This window comes from Neltuma alba, unplaced genomic scaffold, assembly GCF_004799145.2.
Source record: "Neltuma alba isolate B1F8T4 unplaced genomic scaffold, ASM479914v2 tig00000386_pilon, whole genome shotgun sequence".
NCBI classification, from domain to species: domain Eukaryota; kingdom Viridiplantae; phylum Streptophyta; class Magnoliopsida; order Fabales; family Fabaceae; genus Neltuma; species Neltuma alba.
The window spans coordinates 1-14,457 of NW_021632030.1; the positions used below are offsets into that span (position 1 = coordinate 1).

The 14,457-nt window shown below is 31.2% G+C and overlaps 1 protein-coding gene and 1 long non-coding RNA gene across 2 annotated transcripts; one reads left to right on the top strand and one right to left on the bottom strand.

The window, feature by feature from the left end:
- The first annotated feature begins 199 nt into the window (after nt 1–199).
- Nucleotides 200–1,112, top strand: LOC114730749 (uncharacterized). The gene is made up of 2 exons (XR_003738856.1): nt 200–331; nt 858–1,112. It is a non-coding gene; the product is annotated as an uncharacterized LOC114730749 (long non-coding RNA).
- A 2,521-nt stretch (nt 1,113–3,633) lies between these two features.
- LOC114730649 (SUN domain-containing protein 4-like) lies at nt 3,634–8,950 on the bottom strand. The gene is given in 6 exon segments (XM_028917790.1): nt 3,634–3,925; nt 5,127–5,212; nt 5,314–5,371; nt 5,373–6,609; nt 8,293–8,509; nt 8,883–8,950. Coding segments are annotated over 5 exon segments (1,791 nt in total). The 5' UTR covers nt 8,453–8,509; nt 8,883–8,950; the 3' UTR covers nt 3,634–3,675.
- Nucleotides 8,951–14,457: the final 5,507 nt, after the last annotated feature.

Genomic DNA, 14,457 nt, shown 5'->3' on the forward strand with positions numbered 1-14,457 from the left:
TGATCTTCCCTTTTAATGTTCTGATTAGTATGCCATGTTGATTACATTTAATAGAGTTAATGTTGTGTGTACCAATATCTCCATGATGTTCACACTTCTCTTGCTTGAAGTACAACAATGCAACTAATCTTGCAGAACATAAAGATGTCTCTGCTTAAAAATTCACACAGGCGATCTTCTACTTCTCAGCTAGGGAATAGTTCCTTCTTTTCCATAAATTTTTAATTTTAAATAATATAATTGGAATTATGTTCATGTTGTAGGTATAAATTTATGATCATTAGAGGCAGCTTCCCAGAGGGAGGATGATGGTGTCAAGAGAATGATTCATGTAAGACATTCATGTGTTTTTGTTGTATATATTACGATTCTAATGGATGATTCAGAAATTTAATGTAAGCTAACTTCCCTCCTTTTTCTTTTTGTTTTTGTTCCATGATTTGATTGGAATCGTGGATTTTCATCCAAGTTTTGAGTAATAAGATGAATAAGAGTAAAAGCTTCCGGCTGAATAAGAGTAAAAGCATGTTCTGTCATGCATATTTATGATGATGAAGAGTTTATTTTCATGCTGCAAAAGCATGTCCTGACTGACTAAAATGATAGGGGTACATGTTTCTTTAATACAGAATTTTAGTAACATATGATTTAATTTGCTACTTGATCTGTCATAGTCTCCAGTTCAAAGGTTTTTACAAATACAAGTAAAGAAAATATTGATGTGTGTGTGTGATTTTGAGTTGTTCACAACAAAGTTCTTTCATGGGTTAACACTCCCATTTCATTTCTCTTTGTTCCTATTTGTTTTCCATGAGCAATTTCCTCTAATGCTCTTATTAAAACATTTTGATTTTCAGGTTTCTTATGACACATTTCCTCCATCTGTTTTCTCCCTTTTGCAATTTGGGAAATCTGAAGCAAATTGAACTTTTGCAGATTTTGGAAGGATATTGATTTTTTTCCCTTTTGATGATAATTCTAGTTACAAATGTGATTGAAAGTTTAGCCGGAATGGATTCTCTGAAATAGGAAAGAGTATATAATCTTGTTTGTCTGTTGATATCAGAGTTGAGAAATAGATTTCCCTCTGCAATTGAAGATTTTTTATGGTTTCTTTGTTTGTTCAATTATTTGCAGGAAAAATTCCAAAAAATAATTCTAAAATTTTAAAATCTCAATCAGGAATAACTATAAAATAAGTTATTATTTTCTTTTCAAATGTTGTCAATTGTTATTAAAGTGTAACAAATAAGGCATTTTGAAATTCAAAGATTTTTTTTTTTTGGATTCTTTCTTATTTGTATGAGTTTTGTTAGTGCAATAATTCAATTTATCTTGTCAATTAGATTTTCTTTTTCCCCGTGTATGCATGAAAAAGTAGGGGTGCTGGTGACAAAATGCTTTGTAAAATTTTTGGCCCAAATTTTGAAAAATAAATATAGTGCCAAATAGTCCAAAATCATGAGTCGATTATCGCTTACAAGTGAATGAGCGTGTTGTGCGGTTATGATATAAATAGATTCACTCTGTTTCAAGGTTAGGGATGAAAATAGGTAAGGTGAGGCTTTAGTTAAATAAGCATGGTTTATAATACTGTCTCCGGTTGTTACTATAAAATCTTATTTGATTTTTATTTTGGTATTAAATATAAAAATCCAATTCACTGTTTTTAATATTTGTTCATTTTTTTAAAAGATAATCTTTGTAATGATGATAGTTCTACTCAATACATTTGATTAGCAAAGATATTTTAAGAAAGACAATATTTATTTATTACAAATAATTAATATGATTAGTTTTTTTAATCTACTCAAATTAGTCTATTAATTATTATATTAAAGACTAGAGGTTGTAAATATTCAACGCCTAAGCTTGCACAAAGATTTTTTTATTTTTTTTAAATCAAAAGGCTTGAAGTCTTTTTAAAGTCTAACTTAAAATGTAGGCTTTTAAATAAGTTTTAAAGTCTATACCTCCGTATTTAGATAAAATTCTTCAAACCGATTTAGAAACTTATGTTGAAAAGAAAAGAATGTATAGTAATAATGGTTATTCAAACAAGTGTAAATAATAAAAAAAACAATTATTTGTTGACTAAAGAGAAATAATCAATCAAGCGCAATAAGTAACATAAAACTGGATTTTACATCTTTTTCTCGCAAAAATTGTGGTAAATTCTTCTTATTGAGATTGTAATATTTTATTTAGGTATCATCAAAATAAACTTGTAACAATTGTTATACCTTAACAGACAATGCAAACAAGGGCAAAGGGAGTGAGATAATGTTGACATCTTTTAAGCGGTCGAAAAGAAGAAAAAATGTAGAGGTGAATGACTGATAAATGAAAGAATTGATCTTATGTATGAATATTGTGATATGAAAGTTAGGATCAAATCAAAGTTAGTAATAAAAATAATTTATAAAATTAATTTAGATTATATTAAGGTTAATACAATTTTTGATCCCTCCATTTTGTTCTCATTTTGGTTTTGGTCCCGTAAGTTCCTTTTCATTTAAAGTATTAGTATGTATAATCTAATAAAAATTGAAATATTTTGCCCATTGAAGAACCAAAACCTATAGTTTTAAACTTGAAAGATTAAAACCAAAATAAGAATAAATTTAAAGGATAACAATTATTATATTATATATGATAGCCCAAATTAAAAAAAAAAAACAGAAAGAAAATGGACCAGGTCTATAAGCCTATAAGCTAGGTTTTATGAGAATAAGCTTGGTTTGTTTACCTAAATAAGCTTAGAAATAAGCCAAAATTTAAGCCTAAGCTGAGTTTTAGTTTTAAGAAGGCTAACTGTGGTCCACTTCCACCCCTTATTCTAGGCAAACAAAACTTGTACATAATAACGGGAAAATTATTCATCATATCAAGAATCAATATATCAATATGCAATATTCATTTAAGCTAAAATAGATCCAACACCCCTAAATATTGTCAGATAAATAGTTAGATGAGTCCAGTATCTTAAAACATTTTGTGGTATGTTTAGCACATTAAAATATTTTTTAGGTGTATCCAGTACTTTAAAATATTTGATAATTCATCTAGCACTCTAGAATACTTTTTGAACCATACTCAACACCCTAAAATTGCTCATGAAATTATACTTGAAAAGTACAGTTACTTACGAAAAAAATTAATAATTTAAGAACAAAATTACTCCACAAAATAATTCAGAATCCTGGATGCACCTGAAAAAATAATTAAGATGCTAAATATATTGAACAAAATATTTTAGGTGCTAAACTCATCTTAATCCTTATAAAATTTGTAACAACACCTGTAATTCATACGGCCCAATTAGTAATTACTCCTTTTTCAAACTTCCAAAATGCCTGGAACTCACATTTTATTATTTTTGATTTTTTATTCTTTAAAATAAATTAATATTTAATTTTGACATAATTATATTTTTATCCATATCAAGAAGCTACCCAAGAGGTACTATATCCACACATCTCTTTTTAATCTCTAAAAGTGAATTTAAAAAAAAAACAAAAGGAAAATTCAAAATCTGGACACAATCTGTAAAATCAGAGCACGTACTTTTACGAATTTTGCCTCAAGAGTATCCCGTGTAATTAATTGAAAACTGTAAATAAAATTTAACTGAAGAAATTCAAAATCTGGCCACAAAATCTTGAAATTAAATTATTATGAAGTTAATATGAAAACAATAATGCTACAACTCAATAAAAGTAAAAACCAGGAAGAGCTAGTCGCACAAAATTTCCCAGATTTACCTGTTCTATCAACACTCATCACTATTCTATACACGCTCACTGTTATATCCACAGATAGCCGCACTATAGCTATTAGCAAAAATGTAGAGGACACAAAAAACACAACTAAACCCTTGTTCTCCAAAAACCTCTGATTCTCCCGGACCTTTTCAACCTCAGCTCTGCATTTTTAAGGAATAGAAGATGAATAATTTTCACTTATGATGATACAGAGTAACAGCATTAAGAGACAGAAGATCATGTAATCTTTATAATGTCTTGCGTGACAAGCATTAGTAATATCAAAATGCATCCAGTCCCCCGAAGAATATCCTCCTTTAGTAATGTTTTGCCCACAAGTGGCAGAACAAAATAAATTCAAGTAAATAAGAAGAGAGCAACTACAAGCAGAGTTCTAGGTTAACCTACAGTATCATGCCCTCATGACTTGCATGTTCAAAATTTCCAGAAGTAATTAACTGTTGTGATGTTTAATAAAAATATATCGAGAATTGTCTTTGAGCGTGAAAAGATTTTATGTACTGCTACTCATATATTTGCTATCAAGGTTCAAGTAAACATGACAAATATATGATTCTCTAATACATAAGAGCTGGACGATTTTTGCAAACAGTTATCCATTTTCAATTAAATTATATACCCAGAGAATTATATATCTATCATGTTTTAATCAACAAACTTAATTTCAGAGATGTAAGGAATTACGCCTAAGTTTGATCCACATCTGTAGAAAAGTGGAAAATTTCTAGTGAGCGAGGAACAGAGAGGGACGAGCATGGGATCACCGAAGTGCAGTGGCAGTTCTGGTGGGATCTTCAAATTGCAAAATTACGTAAACTAAGTAACACAGCTGGCTAGTATAATTATAATTTATAAGCACTGTCAAATTGGTTGTTGGGGCGAATATCCTTTAACCTAGCTATCACATTATTCAAACAGTTTTCATGGATCAACACATTCTATCACATCAACTGAAAAATAGTAGAACTGCATCCAATACTGGAAAGTTAAAATTACGTTACTCTTGGCAATGAAGTTTTCCAATTTTTTTTTGGGTAGAAAATAGAATTGGCAATAAAATAACTCCCGAATCAAAATCAGCAGCGAGCAGCAGCCCTGCCCTTAGAATTTGTTCATTCCTTTTTATTTTTTTTCCTCCAAAAATATTTCAACTCTTTTCATCTCAATATAAGGGATATATTATAAGATGGGGAGAGAGGAAAGAGTTGAAAGATCGAGTTAGGTAGATGAAGGAAATTAATCTATGTGCATATTTTGAGGGTACTACACCGCTACTTTGATGGTTATATTTGTATTGCATCCTTAAACTGAAGCGTTCCGAAAATGATAGCAAACTCTTACCTCAGAACTGCATTGTCCTTAGCAAGATGACCCAACTGCATAGAAAACTGGGACTTCCATCGTTGCAGATCCCTGGCTTCCTTGGTCTGCAAGAGCAACAAAACATTTCCAAAATGAATATAAATTTGAATAGTGATTTTCTAAATTATGTATAATGAAATCGTTATCTAGGGTGAGTTTAACATACGATAGCATCCTGTTGGTCAAGGAGACTTCTAATATCTTCTTTAATCTTCTGTAATATTTATGTTTTCCCCCATGTCTTTGCCGTACTCTTTGAAAATATTGGCATATCTAGAATTTAATTCCCCCAAATATCGCTCCAAAACAGACAAATTTAAATCTAGAGAACGGACTTTCTGCATCAGAATCTTGAGAACAGTATCCCCAGGCATCCTGCCAACTTGTTGGCGTATTTCTTCAGCTGGATCAGGCACATTACTATTTACAGCTTCATTGTTCACAGAAGAGATTTCTGTATCAGGTTCAGAATTCATCCCTCTGATCGTATTTCGTTGCACCTCTTCTCCCTCAGCAGGGTTTGGATGAAGTGATGCTGCTCTCTTTTCACCATTGCTCTCTGCAGGTGCAAATGGACTATCTGGCTTATATATTAAATCTTCCAGCATTCTCTCAACAGCATCCACACCATAAACTTCTATTACGCTCAGCGTGCAATAAAATTCTGATCCATAATGGCTTAGAAGATTTAACTTGAGATATCTCACCCATTTTGGCTCAGAAAGAACAAAAGTCTGAGTTTGCTTCACATTTGATGCAGTAAAATTCCCAAGTTTAATCCAAGCATCAGTTGGATAGACCAAACTGGCATGGAGATCAAACTCTTTTAAATTCGAAGAATGGTGCTCAAAATTGGCAATTTTAATTGTATCTACTAAGGTTTCTTCTGAAAGCTCTATAATGACAAATTTTTCTTCTGCAGAACATGGATTTCGAAGATATTTGTCTTTGTCCTTTCCTAAAATATTAGATGCTCCTTTGGATTCTTTGTTAGAAGCCAAAACTTTTGCCCCCTTAGATGCTGATGCGTAATTGTATTCTGTACCATCAGGCTCAACTCTATGTATTACACTCCCCGCTGGACCTGTACCAGATGCGGTTTTAGAACTAAATGCCTTGCTTTTAAATTCATCGAGACCAAGAGGCACAGCCTGAGAAAGTTGATCAGCTTTTGACAAATTATTTTCTTGTTTTTCAGAGATATCAACTCCAAGGTGCTCTCTGGCAGGAGATGCAAACTTTTCTTTCTCATCAGGCGAAGCATATTTTTTGCTTTCATCAGCAGGGAGTGAATCATTACTAAGGGCATCATTCTTAGTGCCACCCAAGCAGATAGCGTCAAAAGGATGGTAAGCATTTGTCTCTTTAATCAAATATTCAATTATAGACCTGGACTTTTCACCATTTTTGTGGTTTTCTTCGCTACAATTTGATTCCCCAGCAGGAAGCTCTTCAGGTCCATCTACATCCAAAGATTATGAGTTGACAGGTAAGAATAAATTCAGCCATGGAGCAGGAAAATTCTCCCATACAAGTTTTCATTACAAAAGCAAGTTTTCCTCCAGTCCAATTCCAAGGAAATAACTGTAGCCATAAGGGTGAAAATGTGCCCTAGAGATACCATACCAACATAATTGCCAAAAAATACTGGATTTTTTGGTACAACATATAACATGCATGCAAACAATAAGACGCAAGCTACAGGGTCATAAGGTTTGTGTTTTATCATGGAAATATTATAATTTGGTCCGATAAGTGATGAGTAAGCTGAAATTGCTTAAAATAGATGCATCCTTCAGGGGTACTTAGAAATTCCACTGTTTGGGTTTAGTGGTCAAGTACGTAGTCATTTAGTTATGTGATTTAGTCTCGTGGGCTTTTGCTTAAGTTCTTTCTATTATTTCACAGTTATTCAACTGGCAGTACTTGGTTTTAAAAAAACAAAAAAAATTGGAGTACAAGTTTGGTCTACTTGATCCCAAAGTTCTATTTACCAGTCCTCATTAACTGATGAATCTGGCTATCAAAGATAACTAACAGAGTTATTTTCAGAGAAGTAGCCTACTAAAATACATCATGCATCTCTTAGGTATTTTGCAAAAGGACCCTTGTTTGAAGGCTAAGTTACTCTTCATTTTCTTATCAACATTGATATCTTACCCACTCGCTTCCTAACCTGCCAAGCACTATTATTCTTGAAATCATTAAGAACTCATCGAAACAAAGACCAAGCACTGTCTTGCTTCAATTTGTCCTAGACCACCTAACCCCAGATCAATGAACTCAATAGTATTGTTTACAGACCAAAAACAGAACTCTGACTAAATAGTATGAGGTGACCCATGAGGGTCCCAAATCATAATAATATAACACAGCATTGAAGATAACTGCCAGAGTGCCAGATGCCAGTAAAGAATTTTCTAAGTCAAACAATCCTCCAGCTATCAAATGACAATCATTTCTACCACCAGAATCTACCACAACACCTGAAGGACATTCTACAACAACTTAGAATCCTGTACGGCCGTCAAATTTGAGCATGAAGTTGAATACAAGAACTCATTAGGTACACAAATCAAGATAGAATTACCGGGAAACACATATAGCAGCGAATATCTATATGCTATGACATTAAATAAACGCCTCCAAGATATAAAATCTCCAGGGTGCACGTCAAAAATAAAGAAAAGGGTGGAATATTTTTGATATTACTAAGTCCTCATTGACGAGATCTGGTTTAAAGTTTAACAGCATCACGTATTCTACAGTCTACAGGATATGTTGTCTCTCATGATCACATTAGGCAACAAGCTAAGATAAGCTAGAACATTATGCAATGCTCCGTCATGTATGTTCCAACGTTAACACCTATTCATTGGAAAAATTTAGTCGGAAATTCTTACTACTGATCCTTGTGCAATTTCTCATATCATCATTACACGAAACACAGGAGTAGGTGACATTTAGATTAATATAAATCACTGACACAATTAACAATACAACAAGACAATCGGCAGTCTGGTGTAGTGGCACGTTAGTTGCCTTGGGTGCAACAGGTCGCGGCTTCGATCCGCTCCGCAAGCATTAGCTTGCTAATTCAAATTAAAAAAAAAAAAAAAAAAGCAAAAGAAAAAGTCGACCATACCTCTGAAACCATGACCACGGCTGATCCATAAGCTGAAGAGGAATACTAGCCCCCATAAAATAAAAACCAAGGACAGCGACACATTATACAAATGGCTTCTTCCGCCAGCAGCCTTCTCTAAAGCTCTTCTCTGCAGAAAAGCTTTACGTGATCTCTGCATTGTACATCAATCTAATCCATTGCCAACTTTCAAGCAAGCAATTTCAAGAGAAATTCCCTGCAATCGACCACGGAATTTCTCTAATTCAGTGATCTCAAAGAAATAAAAAGGGCACATTTAACTTCTCAATTGAGTAAAGTGATGCTGATAAAATAAGACTCGCGTAACTCAAAATGTTATCACGACAGTGCCAGGCTGTGTGTGTATATTTTTTAGCTTAAAAAACCTCAAAAGCTAATGCCGTGAAATACAGATGTTCCACCTATGAAAGAAACAAATATTGATTGTAAGCAAAGCTCCAATGCACAACCACTATTCAATTCGAGGAAATGTATTTTCAATCACAATTCCATCTTAGTAGTGAAGTTAAAGATTTATTCAAACTAAATCATGCACTGTGTCACCAAACACGATGGTGAAAAGACCATACCAACTAGATTAAAGAAGAGGACACAACACATCCGGTAATTCTCCTCACCTAGAATAAGAACCAACAAAGAAAAACGACCATTCTTCAAATCAGAGCAACAACAAATCAGTATAAAATACAATAAATCTCCCCCCTTCTTCCACCCCAACGGTCATCGAATCAAGATACAATTCAAAACGTAAAAGATCGCATCTAGGATCTGAGAAGAGACAGCACACAGAGAGAGAATTAATAAAAAACGGAGGAAGCATAAAAATTCAAATAACCCAGGAAAAAAAATCGAAAGCCCGCAAAAAGTCAAATCAAATTAGAGAAAAGGAATAATGACCTGGGCATCTGAAATCAGGGAATTTGGCTCCTCGGGAGAAGGAGACAGGGCAAGGGAGTTGACGATCTCAATGGTGGAATCTTCGAGATGAGTGAAAGAAGCGAAAGAAAGAAGCGACAATTACAAAGCGCGTCGAAACGGCGTAGTTTAAGGAGACGGTCCGCGTAACGAACCTTTCACAGACTCCGCGCTTCTGCTTGTCGCTTTCTTTCGTAACGGCCAGTCCTTCTTTGTCACTTAACGCTTCCCTGATTTGCTAAATGATCTTTTGGCCAAAAAAAAAAAAAAGATCTTTATTTTGAATTTTATCTTCTCACTCCTAAACATCCCTTTTTTAAATTAATTTAATTATTACTTTAACACTCAATCTCTCTTTGAAATCTATCACATATGCACAATTTTTTTGTAGTTATTTATTAGACTACGTTTCATCATCTAAATTTAGAGTTTTCAAGTTTTAAAGGTATATTTTTAATTTTTTAATCATAATATCATTAATACTATTCATAAATTTAAATGATGACTTTGCTTTTGAAATAGTGAAAAAACATGTTATAAATTTTAATTTTTTAATGTAATATTTTATATTTTAAAATTTAAGCATTTAAAAATAAGAAAATGACAGAAAAATGATCCTTGAATTTGAGAATTCTCAAATGGTCATTGAAATAAAAAAAAAAAAAATCTAGTTTAGGCATAATTAACCAAATGGGATTTTTCGAATTTGTTTGTTGAAATGATTATATTGCCTTGATTTTATTTTATTTTTAAAAAATCAAAGACCATCACTGATCAGTTGGTCGTCTGAATTCCAGTGCTAACAGTGGTCATTGAGTTTAGGTGGATTGCTAGTCATTAGAGCTGCACCTGCTGGCCTGCAACTATTTTTTGGAGAATTTTTCAAATTTGGTAATATGATTAATAAGTTTTTTAAAGTTATTAATATGTTTGGTCTTGCAATGAACAACAATTTTTCTAAGAAATTCAAAATGTGACATTTTTAACATTTTAATAACACAGTTAACAAGTCATGTAACGATATTAACAATTCTCATAACGATATTAACAAAATTTTCCTATGAAAGTTGATGTTTTGTAATATCAACTTCCTATGAAGGTTGTACAACAAAATTTTTTCATTTATTAAGCAATCATTATGGTTATGAAAAGTTGTTAATATTATTACATGACTTGTTATAAGAATTGTTAATGAGATTATGAGAGTTGTTAATATCATTATATAACTTATTAATTACATTACTAAAGTTGTAAAAATACCACTTTTTCAATTTTTTAGAAAGCCTATTGTTAAAGGTAGTACTAAATTTGTTAACCGCATTACAGGACTTAAAAATTCCCTATTTGTGATACAATGACTAATCTTTCAAAGTGTAAAAAACTCTTCGATCACATGGTCAATGTTATTATGGGAGTTATTAATATCTTTACATGACTTGTTAATCGGGATACTGTAATTATAAAAATGTCACCTTTTGAATTTTTTGAAAAACCTGTTGTTAACTGTCATAACAAATTTGTTGATAGTATTAAAGAACTTGTCAATCACGTTATTGGATTTGAAAAAAGCTCCCAAAAAATAGTTGTTGGCTACCAAAGCTCTAGTAACTGACCGACCAGTAAGGGAGTTTGATGATTTTTTTTTTAAATTAAAAGGCAATATGGTTATCTCAATAAATTTCAAAATCTTAATTTAATCAGCTATACCAAAACTGAAATTTTACTTATTTTAGTGATTAGTTTAGAATTTTCCACTTCAAGAATCATTTTTATGTCATCTTCCCTTGAAAAAATAGGTATATGATAAATTATTAAAATATTTGAAATTTAAGCATTTATAAAAATAATTAATAAAAGAATTATTATTTAAAGTATATTCTTTTAGCATCTAATAACGTAGTCATTTTTTAAAGTATTAAAAATATATTTTTTAAACTTAAAAATTAATCCTGAAGTCCTTATACTTTTTATTAATTTTGAATTAGGTCCTTATAGATTAGTTTCTTTGAATTGGACCCTCACACTAAAATTTGTTAAACCTGTTGGTCCCTGAATCCTTAACACCGTTAATATTAACTGAATTGGCTGAATATATTTATCCACATAACCTGTGACTTGTTTCCCTCCTTGTGCATAAAAAAAAAAAATCATGAATGCCCAAGATAAGGTCCATATCTTCGCTGCCACTCTTTACTGTAACATCGCCGCCGAGATCATGAATGCCAGACAAGCATCCCTCCTCATGTTCAGATCCTAGGATGAAATCTGGAGAATCAGGCTAACCATACACCAAGCCATATAGCAAAATCATGAGCAAGAGTGAACTGACATTTCTTATTGCGTACAGTACTCCCTTAAACCTACTAAATCCGTCTTCTTTAGCTTCATGATAGCAAAGGGGAAGGCCATAATTTCTTTTGTGCTTTAATTTTTGTATTGAGCCCAAGATGTTTTTTCCCCCTTTTTTGTAAATTTTACACCTTCCTATTACTCAGACCTCAGGTACTCATGTTTGTCCTCTTTTGTCCTATTCATCAAAACCACCATTGAAAATATCAACCAATACAACCATTGTTCAGAAATCATGACCCTTACATATTTAAAGCGAAAATTATTCAAGAGTTGCATATATCTATTCTTCTTTTCGAGCCCAAGACCCATCAAAACCCAAACTCACAGCTTTTATGTTGGTAGATCCAGGGCGTGTTGATTGTATGGTCTTGATGGAGGAAGGGAGGTACTAGGGTAGATCTAGAAGTAAGCGGCGGACGAGGGTTCTATCTTTCTCTTTTGTATTTTAATTGCTTTGACACTGTTAATTTCCCGGGTTTCATCCTAGAAGACGAATCCAAGGGATGCTTGTTCCTGGGAATGATGTTCTGGATGTCGGCGGTGAGGTTATAGCAAAGCGGCGGGCATTTTTTAATTTTTTGTACCAGTCAATATCTTGGACGTTTGTAGATATTTTTTTATTCAGCAGGGGAATGGTGACAGCTCATATTTTTTTAATTCAAATGGCAGCACAGTCAGCAGCCAACTCATTCACATTTCAGCCACTTCACCTAACATTAACGGTGTTAAATGCTGAAGGACCAACATACTTAACGGACCTAAGTGCGAGGACCCAATTCAAACAAATCAATCTATGGGGACCTAATTCAAAATTGATGTAAAGTATAAGGACTTGGGGTTTAGTTTTCCCTTTTTTTTTTAAATTAAAAGGCAATATGGTTATCTCAATAAATTTCAAAATCTTAATTTAATCAGCTATACCAAAACTGAAATTTTACTTATTTTAGTGATTAGTTTAGAATTTTCCACTTCAAGAATCATTTTTATGTCATCTTCCCTTGAAAAAATAGGTATATGATAAATTATTAAAATATTTGAAATTTAAGCATTTATAAAAATAATTAATAAAAGAATTATTATTTAAAGTATATTCTTTTAGCATCTAATAACGTAGTCATTTTTTAAAGTATTAAAAATATATTTTTTAAACTTAAAAATTAAATTTAAATTTGATATAAATTTAGAAAACCAAACAAGTTTTTCAATAAAAATAATAATAATTATTTTTAGTGCATGATCAATCATCATTAAATAAATAATACTTCTTTACCTTCATATGATATCTGTCCATTTCATTTTTTGGCTATAAAAATATATTGTTTTTTTCTGCCAACTGTAAATATGTACATTTGTACACTTATATATAATACATAAGATAATTTATAAAAAGCTACCACTCCTAATCATAAATAGTATACATATATTTGTAAAATGATCATAAGTAATATTATATTAGGTAAATAAATAACTACGCATCATCGTCACTTTTTTTCGTGCGTAATTTTGTATGATATTTTCGTGTACCAGAAGCAACTGACCCATCATCATATGACATTTTTAAATGTAAAGGAATAAGCAATAAATTTATTCCCATCTTGCTGCCCCACCAACATTATTTGAAAATGCTATCATAATAATTAAAGACCCAAGCCGGCAAAAAATAATTAAAGACCCAAAATGATGACCATCACGATGACGATGATGATCATCATAATAATAATAAATTTGTTAGTTAATTTTACCTGATTTTTAACCAGATTTCGATAATCTTTTACATTTCTCGTGCTCATAACCTTTTAATTAAAGGTGAAGTGGACGCTTGATGTAAATTGTCATGAAATACAAATAATTTTTTTAAAAATAAATTAATAATATCAAATTAATTATTCTTAAGATAAAAATAAAAAATATTATTCTCATATATTATATTTATATATAAGGACAAAATTTAGGTCAAATTCCTCATATATATATCATATCAAGTTCTTTAATTATACATAGACACTTGCCTTTCTCAGTTTCACATGGATTTATAATTAAATGTTATTTAATGTCAGTATTTTAAAAATAAGACACACAATTATATATAATTAAAGAACTTGACATAATAGATATAACGAATTTAATGTAAGTATTTTTGTATATACATCGTCTCTAAATTTGTTTATTTTAATTTTATTTAGATTTATGTGATAAAGATTTAGCTGAAAAAAATATTCTTGTGGCAGACCATTTGAAATTAATTCAGGTATATATTAAGTGAGGGTCATATCATCATCAGCCATTAAACATCTTTTCTCTTGAAAACCAAAAAAATATGAGTATGAAGACCAATATCTATAATTGAGAAGCTATAAAGACTCAGTAAAATCATGTAAATTCCTGATAAAAAAATTAAGATCATATAAATTCAAAATGTTAATTTTTCCTAATTAATAGCAGAAGTAGTAAAAGTTGGAAATAAAAAACAGCTGTAGTAAAAAGTGACTCGTTGATGTGAAGGCTTATAATAAGCATTTATTGTCCAGCTCATCCATGTTTAAATTATTTATTCAGTTCTAAATATAAGACTTATTTTATAATATAATTTATACTACAAAATCATTTTTATATTTAGAACCGGACAAGTAATGTATAAGTAAAAAATGAATTAAAATTATTTGATATTCTTGAAATTATTCTATCTTTTCAAAAATATATTTAATTAAATATAATAAATTTTAATTTAGTCTTACTCATGGCTTTTAATTCCATTCTCTACTATAATTATTCATCGCTTAACAATATCCGTAGTAACCATACCAATTGAAAAGGTTGGCCAAAGAAAAAAAAGATACTAGTAGTACAAGAAAAAATATTAATTGGTTCATAAATTTT